The sequence below is a fragment of the Falco cherrug genome, chromosome 9 (genome assembly GCF_023634085.1).
Source record: "Falco cherrug isolate bFalChe1 chromosome 9, bFalChe1.pri, whole genome shotgun sequence".
NCBI lineage: Eukaryota > Metazoa > Chordata > Aves > Falconiformes > Falconidae > Falco > Falco cherrug.
The window spans coordinates 24,523,931-24,549,276 of record NC_073705.1 but is presented as its reverse complement, the minus strand read 5'-3'; the positions used below and the strand labels follow the sequence as shown (position 1 = coordinate 24,549,276).

The following is a 25,346-nucleotide window of genomic DNA, read 5'->3' as shown; positions in this document are numbered from 1 at the left end:
TTTTGAGTCAGATTTGTGCTGGTTTAATTTCCGCAATAGATCACACTTTGTAGTTTGAGGCTGTACTAGGTAAACATTTCCTGTAGTAACTTAGTTTCAAGAGGAAATATGTAGCCCATGCTGGTCATTTTGCATCGTGAGGATACTGTTCTCTGAGAAGTATCTTTTCCCCAATGGCTCTAGCTGAGTAGTTTTGCACTCCTTTACACGTAACTGTCATTTCAGTATTTCTGCTTTACAGTAGGATTTGCTAGCACTGGGGCAGGTACTTACTCTGCCTGCTGAGAGGCCCAGAAGTGAATGGAGAGCATGAGTGTTGAAAAACCAGGTTTCTTGTTTAGATCAGCTAATAAAACTGGAAAATAAATTATGAAAAAACCTCAACAAACTAGTGCCGAAACAGCCATGCACATTTCAGGTCACTTCAGCATTTGCAAATTTTGTCTGTTTTGCAAATTACCAGCATTGCTTTGCTCGTGATTTATTTTTTCCCATGTGAATAGAAGTCCAATGTGAATAAAGTCCAAAACACTTTATGAAGGCAGTGCCCCAAAGCCAGACTGCACATGAACTGGCCCCATCCTGCAGATGAGGAAACAGGATTTTAAAAAAAAAAAAACCACCACCACAAGGAAGTGCCACAAGGAATGGTTGTGTGGCCAAGATTGAAGTATTGGTGGTTGGGGTTTTTTTTATTTATACAAGCTGTCTTTGAAATGCTGTCTCTTCCATAGATCAGACCACCCCAGCCACAGTGGTATTGCAGGGTCCCTGTGCATTCCAGGTAAGGCATTTAAGGACAAAGGGTATAAAAACTAACAGTCAGTATTTCTTTGCAGTGCCCAATGGAAGAGTTACCACAAAATTCATTAGCCAGCCCGTGTTTTAAGAGAGGTGAACAGTAAGTTCGTCAAAGGAAATATACTGGTTTTGCTAAATCTTTTTGGAAAGGCTCAGCAAAAAGAAGTCCATGAGACCAACTAGTTTTAACTTGGGCTGGACTGGACATTATCATGAGGGAGGCTCCCGCACCTGTTGCATTCTGGTGACTCACCGTACCTTAAGTTCTCTTCAGGACTAGTGAACAAGGAATCCATCAAACAGATGAGCACACATAGTATGTATCAGGTATGGATTAATTGTCTTTCTCCAAAGACTTTTGTTTTTTCAAAAAGAACAGGTGTTGTTAAGGAAGAGCTCATGGCTTCCTGGAAACTCCAGTTCTGTGTGTTTTCAAGAAGTCTGAACTTTTTTCTGGATAGTGAAAGGGATACACTACAGCTGTATCACAGCAGCGATACAGTGGAAGAGAAGTGACCTTCCTTAATGAGTTAGCTGTCCACCTAGCAGGACTACTACCTGGTTAACATCACGGCTGAGATGTGTCTCTGTAGGGTACAGTCCACACTACAAACACCCTTTCTGAAAAGCAGTGGTCAGATTATTTTAAGTTACAAGCTTTTCTACAGAAAAGAAAATGTAACCCCTTTCCTGCTACTAGTGAAGTTTAGGAATTGGGCAACATTACTTCATCTTGCAGGAAGTGTGAAGTGCTCCTGATTCGCTTTTGCCGTGCAGCAGATTGTATACTTAGTGCTTTCCTGATCGTTTGCTGTTCCCCCCCCACCACCACATACACTTACACTTTGTCAAATATATCCAGCAGATTTTAAACACTTTATTTAATAAAAGTTAAACATACAAAACTGAAATTAACACACTTTGTATTCATAAAAATCACCTTCTCCCATTATAGGGAGAACTTTTTTCTATGTATGGATTCTAAACTACCAGTTGTAGAGTTTAGCTTGAGTTGTGACTCAGGTAACTGATGGACATTTCCACCAATCAGTGCATCAACAATTGCTGACGTGACCTGATCTAGTTAACAAATTACAAAATGAGCTACATTAACATAATATACAGGGAAATAATGGTCAGGGTTAATGGACAAGAAACACCCTTTAATTATTTAAGGAGGGAAATAGCTGATGTACTCTTGTCCATTAACTCAGCCCTAGATTTTACAAAAATAATATCTACATTGTATACAGGGCTACCCATTAACTTTTTTAAACACGTTACGGGTTCAGAGATGGCACCACTACCGTAAGTGAGAGACAAGTAACAGAGGAAAGCAAATCACATAAAATACAAGAAAAGCGAGAGCTTTTACACATGGTTTCCTGAATAAAATTGAAGGGGTTCAGCAGCACTGTAATACAGCTGAAGATACAATGAACACTGGAGCCAGTCAATTACTTAAGGACAAAGACTTCAGACTAACCTTTACTCACTCACAACTAAGTGGGATCTAGGCATTTGTATCTGCTGTGCTGCAGTTCTACTTGACAGGATGGAAGAGGCCCAGACACCAGCTGTTACTGCATATTCCAGGTCTGTGACCGTACCAAACCTACAAGATCTACAAGTGGGGAAATGATGGCTCCTTTCCAAAGCACAACCATTTATGTTCTCCAACTCTCTGATCCTTCGGGAGGGGTGGATATTCTTAAGTACAGTTCTCTACTTCGGAACTGGGAGTCTAGATACCTTGTCCTATGACTGGTTACATTTCAATAACCTTTCAATAAGTTCCTATTTAAACTTTATTTAAAAAAAAACAACAAAAACTCCAAAACCAGGATCTCCTCTGCTTAACTTCTAGCACAGGAAATTCAGACAGGAATTCAAGTCAGATTTATTGTTCCTAGCACATGAATCATTAGTAATAAAGATCCTATTGGCCCTGTTCTGCTCTCATTTACAGCTGTACAAATCTATCTTCAGTGGGTTTGTAAGGGAGTCATTGCAACTTCCTTAGCAATTCCATGTGACATATGAGCTACGATGGCATCTAGCTCTCTCTCCCAGAGCTGCAGCAGCTCTGTAATGCTGAGCTTGTCACCAAGACAGCAGGCAGCACTGTGACTACAGAAACGAGGGAGGCTGTTACAGTGCCAGTTTTATACCACCACTTTTCTTAAGGAAAAAACAAAACAAAAAAAAAACCCTTCACTGCTAATATGAATGGAAGGTCAAAGCTGCAGATAACTGCTGCTTTCAGAATAACAGGCAACAGCAGTTCATGAAAGCATTTACCTGCAGAATGTATTTTAATGCAACTACAAAAAGTTTAACGATGGGGGGGTCAAATCAGTAGCTGGAGATTTAAGGCTTGTATCAGCTGAAGCCAAAGTGATGGTGACAAAATGGACTACTCACTATGTGCCAACAAATAATTTACTTTTAGAAAAATATAATGATAAAAAGATAAGTGTAAAGCCCTGCAGAGATGAAGTTCCACCTTTTTCCCCCGTTACTGAGGCATCAAATGCCTGACATTATATTTAGAGGTATCTTGATACTGTGTCATAGGTTTGTCTGCAATTCCGCATGTTCCAACTCCAACCTTGCCAGTTACACTCTCAGGGGAAGCAAAAATACTCCTTTTTACCTGCAAATGAAACAGAAAACACCATTTCTGAGTAACTACTAACTGGCTCTTAAAAAAACAAGCAATCATTATCATTTGAAGGGCTTCAGTAGTCTCAGCTTCTTACTCTATAGATGGGCACACTTTCTAAAGGCTAGCCCATCCGTGGCGTGTTATCAGCAAGTGAGACAACAGAGCTGGGAACTTCCTGGCATCTAAGTACTGCATGTCATCATGGTACTCAGGTCCTTGGGTCAGGCCAATAATGAATAAAATTCTTTCATAAGTTGATCTCTAACAATTGTTCATAAGGAAGACTGAAGTTTTACCACTATGTCTGGCAGCTGTCAAGCCACGATAAAAATGAAATAAGGCTTTAAAATGTCCTTGCTACCCTTCTGCATTATGCTTACTATTCCAGGACAATTACTTGGCACCCTGTCTGCCAGGTCACAAACACAAGTCAGGCTTGGAGGTTTAGACAGACCCTCAGGTTCTAAGCTCCAACAAACACCACCTGGCAGCTGACAGTGAGCCCAGCTCTCCAAGCTAAGTGCAAGCTCAGTCTCTTAAAAGAGCACTCCTCCAAAGTCACCCAGTACAAAACCAGGCCTTTTAAGTTTACAGAATACCAAACTGCACACTTCAGAAGCCCAAGGATGAACCCCCTTTAAAAACCACTTCCTCCTCTCTCCCGAAGTACTGCATAGAAGTCTACACCCTGTTATTCACATACTGACAAAACCAAACCAACCTGGCCTTTTTTGTTCTTAGAATAGGCTCTGTTGTTAAACTGTTGCCACTTGACTTTCTGGTCCTCTCGTTCCTGTTCAAGTTCTTTAATTCTCTGAGCTTTTTTCAAAGCTTTCTTCTTTTTATACTCTCGTTGCTGGGCTATCATCTCTTTTCTGGAGAGAAGGAAAAGAGACATTTTATACTTGTGCCTTTTCCTGTAAGAAACTAAATCCCCTGTAAGACAGACATGCACAGAAGTTTTCCAAAAGTAAATGACAGAAAACAAAGCTTGTAAATATTCTCCACTTCTAGAAAAAAAGAGCAAACTAGTCTTTCCATGCATAAGCACTATCTTGCTTATTTATATATTTGAACATAAGAACAACCACCACTGCTACCCGATTAAGACCATGCCAAATGCAACAACCCATGGGACTACATGCAATTCCCTTCTGAAACTGAAAGTGTACCTATCAGCACTTCTACACTGCAGAAACATCTAGGGTTTAGAAAATTTAAAATTGCCCATTAGAGAGAAAAGCCCAAACTTTTTTGGAGGTCTGCAGGGCTCTCATGCTACCAAGCATTGGATAGGGATGGAAGGAAAAGAACAAAGATAAGTTACTTCGGTAAAGATAAGGAAGGTTCAAGCAGTCGACCCAAGCCACAATGCTGCATCCCTCACAACGATCTCTTAAGGAAGGAATCCTTGCCTACAACAAACTCCAAAACTGTACCACCTTCTCCCCACCCCCCATTAAAATGTTTTCAGTCTATAAAAATACCCTTCTGTATTAGACACAGCAGGATATTGAGTAAAGCATATCTCCCCTGCGATGGGGTCAACACAGCTATCCTAACACAGGGATGGGGCAGAAGCAGAAGTCTTTCTTCTTACACCAGATCATAGTTTGCCAGATCACAGATCCTCCACTAGATCTGTCCTGAAACCTGTAGGCTCTCTGCTGTCAACGAAAAAGTACTAACTTTTTTTAATCTACCTCTTACATACTTGATATCTTGAAATGGCATCACCTGAGTAAACCCAAAGCCTATGATGTTATCTTGCCAGGATACATAACACACATGATACCAGCCACAATGATCTACCAAAAATTACATGCTAGATTGATTTAAGATCCTTTTTCAAGCAAATATTTGAACGTGTTAAAGAGATGTAAAATCTCAAAAAAAGATGTTCTATTTCATTAACCTATTTTTATACCTGGGAGAGGAAAAAAACACCCCCCAAAGCGTTCAGACTTCTGCCTGTGTATTACTTACTTGGACATGGGTTTGTTGCCACTGTCCTCTTTTGCTTTTCTTCCCTCTTCCACAGGCTTGAGGTTGAACAGAGGCGTAACTTCAGCATTGCCATATCCAGCAAATGTGACCGCAGCTGTTCCATTCTCCTCATCTATTTCTTCAATCTCAGCTTCATAACACCTGTAAAGATATCATGGCTGTAAGCATGTGAGTAAAGCTTTAATACTCAGCCCTTCAACACCTAAACTGTCAGCCAGCTAATGGCATTAAGTAAAATATTTTCAAATACCGGCCTTCAGGGACGATACACAAATCAAACCAAAAGATCATTTTCTTAAGGTCAAAAGGGACACCTGTACAAAGTCTGGAATCTGCTGTATTTGACCTCTAGCATCAAGAAGCAATAGCGTCACAATTACCAAGACTAATGATTAACGCTGGGGCAAATCTAATCAGCTATCCTCATTTGGTTCTAGTTCTGTCAGGTCATGAGACTGAAAAAAAAACCACCCACACCAACAAAATACTGTATTCACTGAGGAGTTTCAGAAAATGTCACCTCACAAGAGCAAAGCTTTAGTTCCATTTTTCTCCATATGAAAAAGAATTAAGAAAACCCAAAGCTTTCAAAGTATTCTCTCTTCAACACTTGCAAAATTAAAAGCTTTCTTAGTAATTTAAAATAACAGTTCTGGAATTTTAGCAGAAATTTTGGTCAAACTGACCTCGTAATGGGAAAGAGTAAGAGACAAGAGTCTAAATTTGGAGCAAAAGGATACATCTAAAGCAAATAGAGGAATAAGATGAGATGTTTCATAGACAATGCTTCAGTTAACACTAAATCAATTTCTTGTGCAATTTCAGTGGGCTAACATCATCTTGAGTTGAGCTAGATGAAAATACGTGGAAACCCAAACTGCATGAGGTAAAAAGTATTAATCTCTGGCTAGCTCTTCATGTGACACTGGGCAGTTAAGGAATGTTGCAAAAGAAGCAGGGGCGTAAAAAAAAAAAAAAAAAGCACAATACAATTAAGTCCAATAAGATCCACTTCAGTGGACATTCTTCCCCAAGCCCTGATCCTCTAACCCAGTGATCAGAGCAAGAAGGACCCAGCGGTGACCTAAGACAGTAAGATTCAATTTTTCTTACACAAAAGCATTTTAGTCATTAATAATCTGTGACAGAGAAACTGCTCACTTTTAGGTTTGTTTTCTACCCAAGACATCAACAGCTATACCAGTATCTCTCTATGTGGTTACTATATTGTTAATAGAACCACATTTGCTGAACAACAGAGCTCGTCTCAAAGTGGCAATGATTGGCATATTAGTCCTGCGTAAATAGTAATTTTTAAAAAGCTGCAACAGTTATATGTTTTGCAGTATGGAAAGGAATTTTAGAATGTTTATTTCAAGTATTATGAAATCAGAATGAACTGCTTGGGTTCCCAGAGCTTCCCAGGCTAATGTAACAGGGTCCAATCCAAAAGGTTGATTTGTTCTATCATTACATTACATGGCTAGTTATTTCATAGCCAAACCCAGCATTTCCAGTTAAAACTGATTTCCGGTTAGAGGCACAAATGGAGATACAGCAAGGATTCTTCTTAATAGTAATCAATTACATATGCATGAATGCAATGACAAATTATGAATTACACATCCTGAAACCTTTACAAAAAGACCGCCCTGACAGATCAGTTCATGAAAGTCTGCCATTTTTTACATTAACAAATAGTAATTTACCAAAGCTACCCTACTTTTATAAAGTTAGTGACAAATAAGGCATTTCTAAAAAAGGACTCCACATCTTTTTTCTTTTTATCTAAAATACTGATCTTTAATACAGACAGTACAAGAATACCTAATATCAGATTTATTTCCTAATTTATTTTTTGTTTTAGACACCCTAGTGGCAGTTCAAACTGAATGAAAGTCTCTTACCATTGAACTATTTCATGTAACTGTTAGAGAAGTTTTCTACACTTACTGTCCATCCTCACTCCATATTGCCATACACCTATCCCCAACCTTCCAGGAGTGACTGGGCAGAGCAGAAGCAGAACTGTCAGAACTTGCAAGAGTTTCCGAAGGTTGCGTTGAAAGGAGATCTTTGGTTAATTCTATGACTTCCTATAAAAAGACAAAAAACCCACAAAGAACAATTATTCAAACTCTGTTACCATGCATATTTTTACCCCAAGCTCACTAGTTTCATTATTTTTTTTTTTAAGTTATCAAGTTACTATATTAAATTCATAGCTGATATAGAGTGGACTAAATTTGGTTTTTTTAATCATTTAACTAAACTTACTCATTGCCAACGTAGATAAAAAGATGTACGGTCCTCACTGTATCGCAGTATTGTTGATTCCCCCCTCAAATTTTCAAAATGCAGCCTATTCTTATTATAGCATTTTTTTCCTAGATTAATTGTTTATCTATAGACACAAAGGTACAGCTAGACCGTCTCAATAAAAAACAAAGGAAAAATCAACGGTGTGACTACACATGGCTACATGTGATGTTGGCTGTTGACCGCAAACCACACATGTGGCAGCAGAGCAAGTATTCAGCAGGACAGTGCTCTGAAGGCAAAATGTGAAAGAACACAACACTTCTCTGCGTAGCTGGCTGTTCCTTCTATTCTTTCCCCTTTGGGAATGGCTGGCTATATTATATATAGTAATCTTTCAAACACACAACTACAAGTATGACTGCAGCATTTCTAAGTGATAAAACATTTTTTCAGTTTACTCAAAAGCATGTGGATTGGCTGAACTGAAGCACCCAGAGCCAGGGTGGAAAGTACCTTGCAAGACTGCCACTTTGTATAGCCCTCTCATTTACAGAGAGCATTCAGGTGCATGCTAAAGAAATTGAGTTCCTTAAGTCATTTTGATGTAAGCATTTGTTTTTCTCTACATTCCCTGACCTTAACATTTCGGGTCAGGCCTTCCCTTGCTAGTCCTACAAGACAAGTAACAAAGTAACAAATTTTTCCATTTCCTTTAAGTATTACCCATTCACAGACAGAAGCATGCAAAAGCCCCTCCCCAACATCCTGTCAATATTATTTTCTTATTCTGTACAATCAAGACCACTGGTTTTCACTAGTGTTAAAAGTCAAAGGAGCCAGCACCTAAGAGGCCATTTAAAATTTCTGTATAAGGCAAAGCAACTCTGCAATCCTTGAAGAAAAATTCTTCAGTTCTTTGAGTATCTCAGCATGAACCATTGTCACTCTACTAAGTAACAGTGAATATTTATATTAGGGGAGGGTTACAGACAATGTTCAGCTGAGGCTCGGTGGAGCCTGAACTTTCCTCCCAGCTTCACATCCTAGTTCAGCTATGGGTGTATACAACGACTAGCTTCGGAAAACAGTAAAGCAGTAAAAAAATAAAAAGCTTTACAGTAAAGCAGCTGTTCTTCATTCCTCAAGAACCTAAAGGATCATAAGCAGTTCAAGAATAAGAAGTTAATACAATATAAACTTGCATGCATTTTTATCTGATAAACTATACAACTGGCATGAATGGCCTAACAGTTTCTGTTGCAGCTCTTAATTTCCAACACTTTCCTAACCAAAGTTCTGCTCTTTGTTAACTAGCAGCTCCTCTAAAACAAGTGCAACTGTAAGCGCAATCACTAGCGACTGTAAGCACAGAAACATGCCTACAGTTACTTCTACTAATTTGGTCTCCAATTTCCATAACACTACAGCTAAACCAGAACAGATTTTAGTTATCAAGTTACCTAATTTGAGAGCTCTGCGCAGAACACAGAGCATTAGCCTGATTTTTCCTCCCAGATGGAAAATCCCACACTATTCCTCAACACATAAATAGCTGTATTCCACAAATCCAAGAGGCATTGTGGTTTGAAATATGTATCTTATCTCAGCAGATCAAATACATCACACCAGGCACAAGCTACCTTAAAGTGAGCGTTTCAGTTACGCAGACTACTAGTTATATGAAACTATTGACTTATTCTTGCCAAATTCACAGATGTCTTATTGTAGAACTCAAATGTGAACAAATTCAGACAAGTCTACCAAGGATTCTTTGAATTTGATGAAGTCACTTACACACCAGGCTACACAATAGCAAACTTTTGGCAAAAATCTTCATCTGATATCCATCTATCATAGTGCTAAGCACACAAGACAGAAACATTTTTATTACAACCCACGAGATAGTTCTAAAGTCTTTAACAGACTGGCTCATTCAAAGAAAATTTCTGAGCACAACTTAGACTACCACAGCAGCTCAGTACAGCCAAATGGGTTCAACAATATGGCTCGCTGCCACATCCCTGTGACACGAAGGTGTGACCTGCAGAGAATACTAGTTAGAGTTTGCCAAGATTTTTCCTGACCAGCTGGTCTTTACAAAGCCAGACAGAGCTCTACACTCCAGAACACAATGCCCACAGTTATTATCTCCAATTACAAAAGATGACAGCTGCCATCAATTCTTGATACAAAAGGTAAGTTTGGTTCTTGGGTGCACAGACACTGTCCTAGAAGTGCTTCAGTGAAACAAAAAGTGAAAAGCTAAGTACTTAAAAAAATTTCTTCTAATATTTATTTCAATCTTATTACTCAAGAATAAGCCAAGTGTATGAAATGCACCAGTGCATCACTATTTAAGACAGAAAAAAAAAATGTTTCAATTACACAGTAACAATCTTTTTGAATAGACAAAAAGCTGCTGAGTTGGAACACTGAAGCATCAAACCCATTTTTACAATAGTTTGGTTGGCATATATTAAGTCTGCAAAACATTATGTCATTTTCAAGTTGGAACATATGGATAGCAAACCTTTTGGGGACGAAAGTGTAAAGATCTTCCCCATTCTGTGCAGAAAGCTTTTATTAAAAAGTTTGCAAGTTGTCCTTTCACATCAATGATCTCTGCATATCAAAGCCGAGGTCGTGTTGGTATCGGAAATATCATCCCATATGGGTTTTGCTGTGCATTTTAAAAATATAAAAATATACACATGCTTTTAACAGTGTACAACAAAGGACATTAAGATGATCTATAAAGTGCCTTGTGGGCACAAAGCCGTTGTAATTTAAAAAGAATTCTAAAGATCACCGATTTGAGGCACTACTCATTTTGGTTGAAGCATCATTTTTATTGCTGTTACTTCCACAGATTAGTGGTTACTGAATCTTGTACCGGGTAGTTTTACATATTTTTAGACCTGATGGCTAAAGCAATCCACAACAGAAATGAAGCAGCATCTTGCACTCTCATGACAAATTTTAACAGTACTGCTAGGTTTTTTTATATGCCAATGTGTCTTCATATGCACAAGAATCTAAAAGACCACTTATTGACTTAAAATTAGGCTGGTGGCCTTCCTGTCACTGAACAAGACGCTAAGACCCAGACAAGTTTCTTAGCTCTTAAGAACATGATATGCTCTCAGATGTTTGAAAAACTACAGGTGGCAAACAAAGAATACTACTCTTTTCCTTTCTCATATAAAAACCTTAACACAATCAAGGCTTAGATACACATGGAATACAAACTATAGTCTGAAGCTTTTATCATTGCAAATGCATGTCATGAATAAACAGATTCTGGATCAAATGATTTGATATCTCAAAAACAAGCAGAAAGGCACCATGTTAAGCCCAACCATCAGGCTTCAGCATAATAAAAGCAGCAAAAAATGATGACTTTCTGATAAATGCTTAAAAAGAAAATAAAGAGAGACAGTAAAGACAGCACTGGCATATCTTTCATCACTCTAAAAATCTAAATAAATCTAAAGTTGAAGATTTTGCTATATAAATTAATACATCTTTTATACTAATCTACAAGACAGGTTTAAAACAGGCCACGCTGGTTTTTTTTTCAAACCAACCCTACCATAATTGTATCAAAAGTATGCAAAAAGAAAGTAACAAACCCACTAAGTATATACTTTTGCTGCAACGCAAATATTTGGGAAATATTAAATACTTCCTAACAACCCTAAAGTTTCAGCTACTCATACCCTCAAGTTCTCTCTCACCTGTAAGTCTTTCTTCAGTTTTAGTAAATCTTCATTCTCTGCATTCCCAGATAAGGCAGCCTCAACTTGCTGAAGCTGAGCTTTGTAGCTAGCTAACTGCTTAGCGAGGTCTTCTGACATCTGCAAGAAACAAACACATACAAAATGCATCAAAAATAAGCTCGCTGATTTTTAATGACCTCTCGTGGTGCAAGTAAAGTGAAACCGATAAACAGCAAGACAAGCTATTACCAAAATATTAAAAACACAACTCGCTAAACTTCAGTAACGGGCTGTTTGGCCACAGAGAGCCACTTACCTCGATTTCTGCACCGTTCGGCTACTCCCAAGCTACTTCTACAAGCGAAAGCTGGAACACGTGCCTGCCTGCGCGCACAGGGAGAACGCACCGCAGGTAACCCGCGGGGTCTCCAGCCAGCCCCGAGATTACCTGCACCCCGCAAAGCGCCCGCGCACCGCGGCCTGCCCCCGCCGCCCGCCCCAGCCGTTCGCGCTTACGGCAGAGAAACCCTCGGCGGCACTAGGCACCGGCCCCTCCCGGGGTGACGCCAGGCGCCACCCGGCCGGCACGGAGCGGCCCAGGGCCCACCCGCCCCTCAGGAGAGGGCTCGGGGCGCGGCTGGGAGCCGGGCCCCGGGCGAGGGCCCGCGCCGGCGGCCAGGCCCAGGCTCAGGCCTCAGCCTCGGCCTAGGCCAGGGCTGCCTCCGAGCGGAGCGGAGCGGGCCGGGCCGGGCCGGGCCGTGGAGCGCGGGCGCGGCGAGCAACCGCCGGTTCTCACCTCGGCGGGCGTGCAGGGCCCGGGCCGGGGGCGAGCGGGGGAGGGGGGGGGGGGACGCGCCTCCGCTCTGGGTCCCGTCGGGCCGCGGCCGCTTCCGTCTCCTTCGCCGCAGCCGGGGGGAGGGGCGGGGCCGGCGCTCGCGAGAGCGCCCCGCCGGTCACGTGCTGCCAGCGCGCGGCGCTGGTCGGCCCCAGCAACGCGCCCGCCGCCTCGCGTCACGTGCCGGGGGGAGCGGCCGTCGTCGGGGTGGGCGCGGGGGCCGGGGCAGGGGCCTGGCGCTGAGCCTGGGCCTGGGCCTGGGGCTGCGGCTGGGGCTGGGCCTGCGCGGCCCGCGGTCGCCGGGCCTCGGACCCGACGGTTCCCACCTCCCGCTGCGAGCCCCGTGAGAGGAGAGCGCCGCGGCGCCGCCTCAGGCCGGCGGCCCGGGGTTCCCTGCAGCGAGACCCGGGGAGGCTGGCCCGGCCCGGCCTTGCCCGCGGCTGCCCCGACAGGGTGGGCAGCGGCAGAGGCTGCAGCCGGTGTGGAGGTCTCCCTCCCAGGCGCAGGGCGCCCCGCGCTGTGCCCAGCGCTGCCATGTCCCGTCCCTGGTGCCTGGGTGCTGGGTGCCGCGGGGGAGCTCGGGGGGACCGCGGCTGCGGGCGCCCGGTAGGTGCACTTGCTCCTGTCTCCTGTTCTGGGCGACACCAGACATCTTCTGGAACTGAGCCAGGCAAGGCTCGCTGCTAGCCGGGGTGGAAGAGAGCAAGTTGTGATACTTGGGCCTACAGCAGGAGAGGAAAGAGGGTCGGAAAGCTCAGTGGCTTTTTCAAGCCTGTCACAAGAAGAAAAAACCACTTCCTGGTGGAACTCCAGTAATAAATTTGGCCTGGAGCCTTGTGAGCCAGGCAAATTAAGCAGGCACCCAAAATATTCCTTAAGGTTTCCAGGAGGATTGGTGTCTGCCGCAGACATCCCGTCCCTTGGCGTTAGCACGCAGCGCCTCGCAGGAGGGTGGCCTCGCTCTGACACTTTGGGTTTGTTGATGTATTAAGGGGGCAATAATACATCTGCCCTGTTCTGGGACACCTGGTTTGTCCCCTCAGATGATATCCTGACTGAAGATAAAACACGTTTCTGTTTCTTGGTGTATGAGCTGATAATTCAAATACAGAAATTAGTGGATGCTGTTCACAGACTGGTTGATGAGACCAAGTGTAACAATGGAGATAATAACAGTAACATTTTTATTATTTTTATTAATAATCTAGAAATAGATGCAGAAAACATTTTCTGATAATGCTTTCTGGACAGCTCAGCGACTGTTGAAAAGATGCACAAATTTAGTAATACAGAGCAATCCTAATGGTTTTGTGAACGCACCTATGAGTTAAATGCACATTAGTACAACCAACTTCAGCTTTGCATCTCAGAACAAGAAATGTAGGCCATATCTGCAGGACTGAAGTGACAGAGAAGGACTGAGGAGGCATGCAATGTCTAGCTATCTCCAAAAGCAAGAACAGCAAGAAGGAGAGTATTTCAGGGGTTGCGTCAGTAGGAGCAAGCACAAGGAGATATTTTACTTCTATAAAAGTGTGCTTGAAGGATTGTGTGAGTTAAAGCAGGCAGAAAGAAGGTCATGATCTGAGGAGGACCTTGGAACTGAGGCAGCTGGAACCCAATAGATGAAGCAACTGGGACAGGGCCAGGTGACGGTTTCGCAGAATTGACTTCTAAAGAAACTTGTAAATACTTCGGACATCGACTAATGATTTGGTACATGTATATAAGCTGTGCTGCGTCACTTTGTTCTCTGCCACTCACTGAGGTGGTGGCCCAGCTCTGCGTTGTGATTAAACAAGCATAGTGGTACCCACATTTGTGTGAATTTCTCCTTTACAATCATACGTGATACACAGAATTATAGTGTAGTTTATTGCCAAATGAAGACATGTAAATTTAAGACATTACTTGGGCACAAATGCTGTAGAATTTGTTTCCCTAACTCAGTAACAGCAAGAACAGGCAACTCGGTGAGCTTTTACCTAAGCCAAACTGTTGCCATTAGCATTGAGGCTTTCAGCTGTGATTCCTAGTGGGAAGCAGTCTGGTCCACGTGACTGTACTTGGGGAACAACTAGGGGAAAGTGGTGTAACTGGAGACTTTCTCGCTGCGCTGGTGCTGCGGGGCAGCAGTTAGTGTAGCAGGAGCGGTGACCCTCTGTGGTGAATGGCACAGCTTGTTGGACAGGGTTTCCGGTAATGAGTACAGCCGGGCATGCCTCGGGGCTTGTGAAGGGGCTCCCTGTCTGTAAGGCGGTTGGAAGGGACGCTGGCTCATCCTGCAGCCGTGCTTGCCTTGTCCAGGAGGTGGTGGTGGTGCTGCACAAGATGTCTGTATCAGTAGCCACGTTTTAACTAGCAACGCAGGAAACTTACTTTGTGGTAGATCCACAACTATGCCTCTTTTTTTACGGTCGGCTGCGTTATTTTTATAGCTAGAGTTAATGGGAACGTATATCTGAAGCTATTTTTGAAGACAGCTGGGACTATAGAGTCTCTTGAAACATGTATGATTTATGATGAGTAAGTACACTTAAATCAGCGATATGCTGCGTTTCTTAATGTTAAATCCTGAAGCAGCTAAGGGGCAGAAATCGGAGTGCTCAGCAGCAACTGATGCTATAAAGGCGTTATTATATCTAAATGGTTTAAATGTCCCTGTTTTTCAGCTTTGGATGGATGGATTGTTGTGTTCAGCACACACACCTGGTCACTAGCAAACATTTGGCTTCTGCAAGCAAAAGAGTCTGTCCTCATGACAGAAATTGCCATCCCAGTCTAGGCCAAATGGAGACACTGGATTTTTTGAGGCTTTTCTGGTAGGGTGCCTGCCTGGCAGGCATTGCCCTGTTGGTAGGGCAGTATGTCAGACTTGGAAGTCATTGGTGTATTCATTTGGATCAAAGATCAAACCACCAAGAAAATACTGTATTACTGCTTCAGTTTTGAGGGTTGTTTTCCTGAAGATGGTGGGGTTTTTTACTTTCAGTTGACCTGTGCCTCTAAGCAAAACTGGCTTTATATTTAAAATTTATTTACCATTTGTCATCATGTTCAGAGCTCCCAACTTCATCCATATTTGCGATTATGTGGTATTTCCCATTATGAGGCATTTTTAGGTTGTTGCTCCTGCAAAATTTATTTCTATAGGCTGATTTTTTTTCTGCACTGTCTGTTTGGCTTTGGCTGGACTTTGGAAAGCCTCAGCAATCTGGCACATAAAATCAGGTTATAGATATAAATGCTGATTGACCAGGCACATGATTAAAATACACAGCTGTTCTGTTGAGAGGTTCAAGTGCCTGTTTGTTTTAAAGCACAGGCACAAAACTTCTTAGGGGAGTTGTTGTTTTAAGGCTTCACTGTTTGCTGTTCTGCTCCCCTGATTTTGCCCTAATTGTAATGTTTTGACATACCAGAAGTCTGTGTGGAAGTGAAGTCAGTTAGGTCAGCATGTGCACGTTTCTGAATGTAATTTAACTCTCTACAGCTCTGGTAGTCAGTATGGATTGTGGTACTAAGCAAAGAAACTGAGAGCTCAAACCAAAGAGCTCAAAGATCAAACCATCAAGTGGATTGTGGTACTAAGCAAAGAAACTGAGAGCTCAAACATGGTCTGTGCTCTGAATGATCACGGTAATTATGCCCAATGTGTGCAAAAGGCACCTTGACTAAAACTGAGGAGGAAAAGTGAACCAGAACTGGATGAGGAATAAGAGCCAGGCTGGGGCAGCACGGAGATAAGGAGAAAAGGTCAGAACTAGGGAGAATGGACTGAAAGCTTGCGTTCATTAGGACGTCATCCACTTCAGAAGGGTCTGAGGCTCTTGGATTTCCATTGCCCTGCAACTGACAGCTTGTGAGAGGTGACAAAACGCCGACTTATGTGGGAAATGACAACCTGCCAGTGTGATCATTTACTTTTATTGGCACAAGCAGCAGGTCCGTTTGATGGGTCTTAATCAGGCCTACACAACATACAGTTTGTCAGATGGTATTTTCACCTTAATGTGAGTCTTCATTTGAGAGCAATATGCCAAGTCAAGGTGTGACTTCTTTCTCTGAGGTGTTCTGCCATCTGCGTCAGGGAGCATGTCAGTGCTGGGGGCCTGGGGACTTCAGAAGGTGGCAGCTAGAGATGCTGGTTCTTCTTCTTGGGATGCCGGGAAGTCTGTTGTTGAGACTCCTTAGGTGCAGAAGGGGTTTGAAGGGCAGGAAAGTAGAGAGGATGAGAGGAGTTTGGAAAGGAGGGAGCAAGGGCCATGGCAGAGGGCAGAGGAGCCTGGGAGCACTAGGAAAGGAGCTTAATGCAGCGAGCCAGCAGTGTGGGAGGCTGGGGAAGCAGGAACTTGAGGTTAATATGGGAACAGCGTGGGGGTATTCTGTGTCTGTGTGTGGGGAGGGATCTGGGAAGTAAGGAACAAGGAGGACTGCTGTGATGGATTGTGGGGTTGCTGTGGGGGAGAGGAGACCTAAGTCCTGCGGAAGTGAGGGTAGACAGAAGGGAGGGTATTGCGTGCAAAAGGAGAGGGAAACTTGTGTCATGAGTACATTGAAGGAGGAGGGGGATATTAGGTGCAGCTGACAGCAGTGATGCCTGTGTACGTTTCCCTTGGGACCGGGTTTCTGCCAGCCACGTGCCACACGCTGGCTGGGGTTTGTGGCAGCCAGTTAGCAGTCACCCACAAAGAGCTGGGTGGCCGCTCTGCTGTGCCCCGCAGCTGCAGCTTGGTGCTGGCCGTCAGTCTTGGTGGTCCACCCACATGGGAGCTGCACGCTCCTGGTCTAAGCACTATTCAGAACACAGGATTTACAGTAATCAAGGATGTGTAGTTAAAAACAGGCTGTTGTTTGTAGGTCCTGTATCTCTGTCTGCTGAATTTTAAGGGAAAGTGAGCTGAAAGAAGAGGAACAGAACTTTGCAAGAACACCCCTATAAGGATCCGGATTTACTCTCCTGTGTAGTAGTATCTAGACAGTGTGAGTGAGGTAGACCTGTGTATGGAATAAAAGAAAGCTCAGAGTGTGAACTTAAGAGCTAATTGCCCTGTGGGACTTGTCATTGAAAACTGACCAAAGAAGCTCTGATTCAGCTGGAGATGATTTTGCTTCCAGTGGGCATTGGTTAGATTGCTTTTAGGAACTGTCATACATTCCTAGGTTTTGAAAAATCATAGCATCTTGGCTTGGGACAGCTGCTACTCCTGATCAGTGTTCCTTAGGCCATATGAGTGGTTTTTGGGGGGTTGGTCAAAAATAGAAAGAAGCGATTTGAGACAGTGGCACTTATTTGTAAAGAGGGTTCTGATTATTTGCTTCCTCTTCTGAAGTTAACAACATCAGAACTTTAATTAGTCACTCGGACACCTGTGGACCTCAGTATCTCAGTTTCTTTGCTGTCTCGGAGAACAAGGGATAATAAAGCTACCTTATGTTGTAGTAGAAATGAATACTTTAAAAATGCCGTGACAGAGTATTGATTAATATCAGATGAAAGCCAGTACGAAAATTAAGAATTCTTTCTTTAAAACATAATTTGAGGAGTCCATGGCAAATAGCGAGTTCTGCTGTTGCAGAACCAGATTGTGAATGTCTGGCATCAGAGCAGTATCGAGGACTCTCTGACTTCATTGTGCCATGTCCTACGAACCTAGAAGTTGCCCACAGTTAACATTTTTAATGCTGAACTATGATAAGGTTATTTTTGCTAACTGCACTGTACATGAACCTTTAAAAACATTAACCATGCTATAGTAGCTGCAGAATTCACATGCATCAATATGCTTTCTTTACCAATATAAACATGTACAGTTTGCATAAAATGCAAAATATGTGCATCGCTTCCAAACTTTTCCATCCTTCATTGTACTGACAGACTTTTAGGCACATTTTCCTTAAGTGAGAGAATTTCTGGAGTATACACGTAGCGGTGAGAGATGGCAACCACCCATCCTGTTGCGTGAATGAACTTGTTAAATGTTCCCTTCTACATCATGTTAGTCACTACTTGAGCAGTGAGTCTGCTTTCACGTGGTTTAGCATCCTGTTCCTGGTAATCAGAGTACTGTCTGAACCAATTCTTAGAGAAACTGAAAGTCCTTCTACAGATGTTTCCTCTGAAAATGAAACTGAAATGTCTCTTACAGTAATTGCCTTGCATGTCATTGCAGCTGTCTCCAGATGAAGTCAGTTTGGATCCTTGGCCAGCAAATGGCACTTTGCAGAGGCTACTAATAAAAGAAGAGTGTATCAGATGGACAGTGTGAACTCTCTTTACCAATGTTTCTATTTATCTGTCACTTGAAGGAAAAAAATGTGGAGCTACTGCTTGATATTTCTTTAAATGCTAAATTGCATATAAAAAAATGTGATATCCATCTTAATGTGTTGGGGAAACCAAGATTACAGGTTGCCAAGGGTATAGTAAGATATAGGAGGTTTGGAAGTCTAATTGTATGATTCTTATTCATGCAGAGGTATCAACACCATGTTTGGGCTCTGGGACAATTTTTACTCATTGTGTATCTGCTCAAAATCTGTGGAGGTTTTTGGTTGGGTGGGGTTTTTATTTTTTCTCTGAAGTTTTTTAGCAATTTCATCTTACTCTTCTTAAGTGGAGTGCTATCTACATCCTTCTCTTACAAAGGAGAAAAGGTGTAGTTGATACATTGTGCTGTTTCATATGCTGGAGGTTTTTTGCATGAGGATTTTGATTCCCCATGCTATACTTCCTTTGTGAGAAGGTTTCAGTTCTTCAGTGTAGTTACAGATCCAAAGTCTTTCCAAAGCTTTAGAGCTGCAGGAGTGTTTGGAACTTAGCTTGATACTGTGTTGATGGAGGGTTAGGTTATGGATTCTGGTTGGGTCCCCTGAAATTATGGGGATGTTTGTCCTCATCTTGGTCACCTATTCACATAATTTGGTGATAGAATAAAATATGCTGTTCAGTGGCCTTCAACCCTGTGCTGTTACCAGTGGGGAGAGCTTAAAACAAAAAGCAACCGATGTAAGTGGGAGCAAGATGATATTTACTGTCAATGACCATTGTGATGGGTATTAGTTGAAATTATTGCAGTATCATTTGAATTAGGCACCTAACCCTATAAGCTCACTAATTACTGAGATGCAGCCTGCTTTCCTCTTGAGTTTTTCGTGTCATGCCGTGTTGGTAATATACTGAACTTTTCCAGGAGAGGTGTGGGCAAGAGCATGTGTAGACAAACCACCTGTTCTTCCTGTGTTCGGTGGGAGGACTTGATGTGTAGTTTTTAATTTAATATGGGAAGGCACGGTATTTTACAGCATAAGTAGGGATGGACAGCTAATTGGCTAAAGTGTAGCTGAGAGCTGAGCCTTCTGAGTTTGAAGTCTCCATGGGTTTTTATGTTTACTTTTTTTTAAGCATCAGCCTCAAAATCTCCTTGGGATTTGCCAGTCAAGCAAATAAACGTGAAAAGCTAAATATGAATCCAAACTGCTGCAAGCAGCGCTGATCCACAGACTTTATCTAGAGCCACAAAGAGATGTCTTAGATGTCTAACTTTTTTCCCTTTTTCTAGCCTCCCTCCCACACCTAACAAAACTATTTAGCATTGAAATGTTGGAGGGTCACATACCTGAAGTGGCAGTGGGCTTGTTTAAACATCATTTTCTGGTATTAGTTTTGTAGATCCAGATATGACTAATAAGGAAGCTTCTTCATTCAGTGTTTGTGGATGACCAATTTTTACTTGTATGAGGAACAAAGCTGGTATGAGGAGGTCATGTAACCCAGGGAGCAATTCAATCCCCGGAGTGAGTCATGACACTGATATCTTAAACCACAGGGAGAAAACATAGTAGCAAAACTCAAATATAGCGTTTTTTTCTTCTGCCTTTTTTTGGAAATATTTCCAAGCAGGCTTGTTTCACTAACACTCATGGTGTTAATATTTCTAGATTTAGGGCATTCATTTGGGCTCTCCACCTCCCTTTTATTGTAATAGAATGAAGATGGTAACTGCCTGATAAATCAGAATAGCAAGCATAGGAAATACTATTTGCATTTCTAGATGAGTTTTCATAGTACATTTCTGCTTTTTTCAGTCACTTTGGGGATTTGAATATACACTGCAGCAGTGGAGAAGGTAGAGGTTCTTGTGGTGTTGAATTATGGGTTTTTTCCAGAGATGATGTTTCCTTTGGCGCCAGAGAGCAGGCACAACATAGCACAATTATTATATCGAATTATCACGCATCTGAAACTCATATTGGTAATGTTAGCAGGTCTAAAGGCAGTAAATGCACCCCTGGCTCTGATGTACATAGGCAGGCCCATTCTGTAGCACAGGCTTCTCCACAGCAGAGTTGCTGTGTGCGTGCAGAGTAGTTTGCTCCACACTGTTCTCCCAGGATCACTGCTGAAATTGGAAGGGCAGGATATTTGCAGTTGACAAAGCTTTTAGTGGCGTCTTCAATTAAGTCAGTAGATCTTTCCTAATTCCATTTCCCACTGCACTAAAAACTCCCTACCAGTAGATGATGATGCTTTTCAAACCATGAAACGATCTTAAAAATTTAATCTGGATAATATGTAAAACCAGTAACAGAATCAAAGTTCAATAAAATATAGACATGATTTCAGACTAATGTAAAACAAGGCCAAATTAGGCTGTGATATAATTTTAAGGCTAACCTTGAGGGAGCTGTTCTCAGGGACTGTGGTACAGAGTGGTTGAAATATTGGATCATCTACATTAATCCTTTTTTTTAGTGAAACCTACTGGCTTCTAGTCCTTCTAGACTTCTTTGGAGCATCTGTATAGATCTGAGCAGGGAAACACTATTGTTTTTGAAATTCTAAATCACTGGATAAGTCTTTGTGGACTAGTCCAATCATCAGTTGTATTAATATAAGTGATTTTAGTACAGAGTGTTCAGTAGATATTGATTCACTTCTCTTTTGGAGCTGGTCAAGCTTTCAGGTAGTATGCTTGCATTTACAAGATACTAAGGGATTCTGTGTCTCTAGTAAGACCAGTTAAGAACCTTCTACAGCAATTTGTTGATTGGAGAAATCGTTGAAAGTGAGGAGGAAAATTTTGTTGTAAGTAGATGTCAGTATCCTTAACACAGAAACAGGAAGGGAGGAAGGAGAATATAGAATAATTGAAGGAAGGAAATTAGGCGTGGTTTAACCTACAGATGAGAGTTAACAGTTTGAGTTCTGCTGCAGGAAGAAAAGCAAAATTGAGTCAATGTATAGTATATACCACATGGACATGCTAAACTAAATGAAGTGGATATTCACAAGAAACACAATAGTCTTGTGGAACTGTTTGTTTTCATTAGGCAAATTGGCTTTTCTATTTGCCTTCCAAGCTGTAAACAACACAAGCCAGAATAGAGCACCTAAGTGCCGTCATTTACACTTCACTATCTGCTTCACCATGATTTGCTTTTGTGGAAAAATTTATTTAATGGAGGTTGTAAGTTTGTTTAGGGGCTGTTCTATTAACAACATACCATTTAAGTGCACTTTGAATAATTTTTACTTTACAATTTTCTGGTTTCGAATGTTTTTCGATTAAGTCTATACTTCTATCTGAGGTAACTTCAAGTGGTTCACTTGGCTGAGGACAGGTCCCTTGGGCAGAAAGGGAGCTGCTCATTGAGAAAGCAGCATCGTTCTCACAGGTAGCGTAAACATATGGGCACCAGTGGAAGGGCTCTCCATGTCTAAACAGTGCCATGTTTAAGGTGTATGTGAAAGCTGGATGTAAAGTGCAGTAAAGCTGGGTACCTTCAGGTTTCAAAGGCTAGCTGCGCACCTGAGCCATTGAGGAATCCTGTGTTTCTGGTGCCATGCTGTTGCTTGCATGGTCAGGTTTGATGATCTCCTGCTTCATGCAAGCCTCTCAAAACAGAGGCCACACAGCTAACTCATGCATGCACCCGCGTTCAGACTGCTCAAACTTGTGAGGAAAGGTAGCTGAGATCAGATGCCTGGTGGTTTTTTGGTGATCCAACACAGGCAGTTACTGAAACCTCTCGTGGAAGAGGTTTGCTAGATCAGATCTTCCAAACAGAGGATTTTTAGGGATTACATGGAGAAGGTGACTTAAAATCTGGAGGCTTGTGGTATTATTGATAGGGATTTTATTCTGTCAGGGATTTGCAGTTTAACCCTGGGCAAAGTTACTTACCTCTTGTCCTTGCTGCCCATCTGCAGGCTGGGAATACAACAGGGTAGAAGCCAACACGCACAGAAGTGCTGCCGGACAGTCAGACTTCTCCACTGGAGCATATAATGAAAGGAGGGTGCTTGGTCGCTCGTCTAAGTCATTTAGTTTAGCCATTGCTGCTTAAAATAGTATCAAGTCAGCATGACGCATGCTCTGGTCCGTTGTGGCCCACTTAACATATGTTGATGTACAAGCTGTGAGCCTCTTCCCTAAGGTGCCGGCGGGCATCGTCTGCCTTCTGTGCCGTCACAGCCTGGCCCTCGTGTTGTGCAGGTGGAGTGTGCGGTGACAGGGAGGAGATAACAGCGCCAGGAGCTTCTGAAGCACACAGCTTCAGGGAGTTTCAGCTTACGGAAGAAATTAACGTACATCAGGTAAATCTGAAGCTGTAAATGAAACCTTGAGACACTCGTACAGCCATGACTAATCCTGCATGTGCTGTAACTCAGCTAGTGAAGCATTTATCAGAAAAAGTCCAAGAGCACTCACTTATAAACCAATAAATAAAAAATCTTGGTTTTGCAGTCAACAGAATCATTGAATCTAGTTCCATCACCTGTTCCTTACCCCTTCAAAAATAAGCCACGCAAATGTTCATAGCTGTGCAAGAGAGGGAACATCATTTATAGTAAAAATGACCCCAAATTATTTTGTAAAAATGTGCTTTTGGTCTGCTTTGTGGATCAGGTTTATATCATTGGTAAGGCGTATATGTTGACTGAAGGTAGTTATAAGAGAGTTTTTGATAGACTTGGTAACAGAACTTAAAATGAGTACATTATTCACAGTTTCATTACCCCATAATAAAAAAACCCTGCAAAATTCTAGGCTGAATCCAAACTTGACATCTGATTTTTTCTAAAACATGAACCAAGGCATTCAGATCCTATCGCAAATTTCTGCAAGGCTATTAGATTTATTATGCTTTTCCCTATTTTATTATGTCATTTTTTAATTGGTCTTAGAAAATAACATTTATAAGACAAAAATGAGTTAGTAAAAAAGTTTTTACAAAAATCATGGTTTCAGGGTGGTTTTGTTGGCTATTTGGCTGACTCAACCCCTAAAATAACAAGTGCAAATTCTCTTTCTCCCTCCTTCCAGCACAGGTTGTGGCATTTACTATAAATTAGTACTTAAGGCTGCATCTTTACTTTGGGGTTGTTTTGTGGTTTATCAACTGCACCTGTCCAAGGGTCTTTGTGCGCAAAATGTAGCAACTTCTGCTTCAGATGAACATACAGGGAGAATTGCTGTCAGTGCAGGAGCTCTGATCTAAAATTATGATGCTTTTTTACAACTTTTAAAAGACTAAAATATGGGATTGTGACCTCTCATGTCAACTGATACTGCCAAACTGGTTTTGTGTATTACTTCGTATCCTGCTGGAGTTCAGCACCTTTTCTTCATATTCATTATTTCATGACAAGCTTTTCTCTTTAAATACAATCAATGTCTCCAGCAATTGAGCATGTTTAATGTTTTAGCTTATAAGTTTTGTTCTCTATCCTGTGACTGGCTTTGAGGAGTCTGTTTAATAGAACTTTTAAACCAAATATGGCCCAAATATCCCATTGTCTTGCTGTTTCTTGCTGTTTTAAATCAGGAATAGACATATATCAGCTGAGTCCAAAGGTTGTGTTTGGCCTTTGATGACTGCTCTAAAACCAGCATCTCACATGTTCTGTATTTTTCCTGATTTTTTAGTTATGGGTAATGTGAATGGATAGAAATAACTTCATTTTATACAGTGATAAAATTTGTTGCTGTGAAAATGTAATTACTTCAAGATGTCTCAGTTGTGCTTCTCACTTTTGCTGGAGACACTGAATTAAGCTATTGGGTGGAGTGTGATTAGTTGATCATGGAAAATGAAATGCCTCAGGGTATCTGTTCATTATTTAGACTATTTATCCTTAGGTCATCTGGATGATTCCAGCTGGAACACATAGTAGGTAAAATTTTACAATGGGAGGCTTTTGCTGCACCTGAAACAGGTACAGATCCCAGCCTGCATCTTAGTGGACAGGAACGTGTGTGTACAAACTGCATCAGTTTTGATGGACCACCTTACAGGCAACAATAGTTTGGGGGCCAAAGCACTGGCAGATTGAGTTACACCAAGGCTGTTCTTAATGTGATACATGGGTATAATACATTCCTGTGCGCTTCCTTGTAACGACCAGCCTGAAATCAGCCTAGTTCTGTCTAGCAAAACTACTCAAGCTCTTAGCTGAGATGATGCAGAATTGTTTTTGGTCTAGATTTGTGTTGTCAGTTAAGTGCCTGCATGCTTGGCATGAGAATACCCTGGCAAATTAGAAATACACCTGCAAATACATTTTAAAGATGCTGAAACATCCCACTGTGCAAAGCTGACACATATTCAGTCAATTTAGCACGTTTCAAAGCCAACAAAATGTAATTGCAGGTTCTTTCTTCTTTTTGAGGTGTTCCTGCCAAGGAACCCAGCTGGGTGGGTTTTGGAAGATGGGACTTTGACACCTTAGGGTCCTATCTAGAGTCTGCCAGTCATGCAAACACCTTGCTTGTCAGTTCTTCTGCCCCCAGCCCTCAACAGCAGTTGCTGTGTTCACACCTATCCACTTTTCAGCTATGGTTTGTTATAGGACAGGTAAGCTGGCAGATTGGCTCAAAGTAAAATTCCTTTGGCTAGTGAAGAGAGATTAGCGGATACTTGAAAATTAAATGTTTTATTAGCTTGAGAAGAAGAAAATGTCCTGGTTTTTTCCTTTAGAACGTCACATCATTCTTGCTGTTTACTTTTTGAATAGTGTCATATGCGGTGGCATCTGCCAAGTACCGAA

At 42.0% G+C, this 25,346-nt stretch overlaps 1 protein-coding gene and 1 long non-coding RNA gene across 3 annotated transcripts; one reads left to right on the top strand and one right to left on the bottom strand.

Moving 5' to 3' along the window:
• Positions 1-1,658: 1,658 nt before the first annotated feature.
• Positions 1,659-12,391, bottom strand: SMNDC1 (survival motor neuron domain containing 1). Of its 2 annotated transcripts, none has more exons than XM_055719726.1 (6): positions 12,254-12,391; positions 11,476-11,595; positions 7,430-7,572; positions 5,456-5,617; positions 4,191-4,344; positions 1,659-3,457 (listed from the first exon to the last, which is right to left on the bottom strand). In XM_055719726.1, exons 2-6 carry the CDS (start codon positions 11,593-11,595, stop codon positions 3,320-3,322), a joined length of 717 nt encoding a protein of 238 aa, XP_055575701.1. In that variant the 5' UTR covers positions 12,254-12,391; the 3' UTR covers positions 1,659-3,319. The 2 variants fall into 2 exon arrangements, with proteins under 2 accessions (XP_055575701.1, XP_005443943.1); XM_005443886.4 differs by lacking the exon at positions 12,254-12,391 and adding an exon at positions 11,774-11,979.
• Positions 5,554-6,472, top strand: LOC106631476 (uncharacterized). Its single transcript, XR_001335183.3, has 2 exons — positions 5,554-5,644; positions 6,302-6,472. It is a non-coding gene; the product is annotated as an uncharacterized LOC106631476 (long non-coding RNA).
• Positions 12,392-25,346: the final 12,955 nt, after the last annotated feature.

What these genes read in the sequence shown, in the direction of transcription:
- SMNDC1 (XM_055719726.1), bottom strand. Translation starts at nt 11,595, where the DNA reads ATGTCAGAAGACCTCGCTAAGCAGTTAGCTAGCTACAAAGCTCAGCTT. An exon ending in AACTGAAGAAAGACTTACAG is followed by an intron (nt 7,573 to 11,475) that starts GTGAGAGAGAAC and finishes GTCTTTTTATAG; the next exon opens with GAAGTCATAGAATTAACCAA. An exon ending in ATATGGAGTGAGGATGGACA is followed by an intron (nt 5,618 to 7,429) that starts GTAAGTGTAGAA and finishes ATATCTTTACAG; the next exon opens with GTGTTATGAAGCTGAGATTG.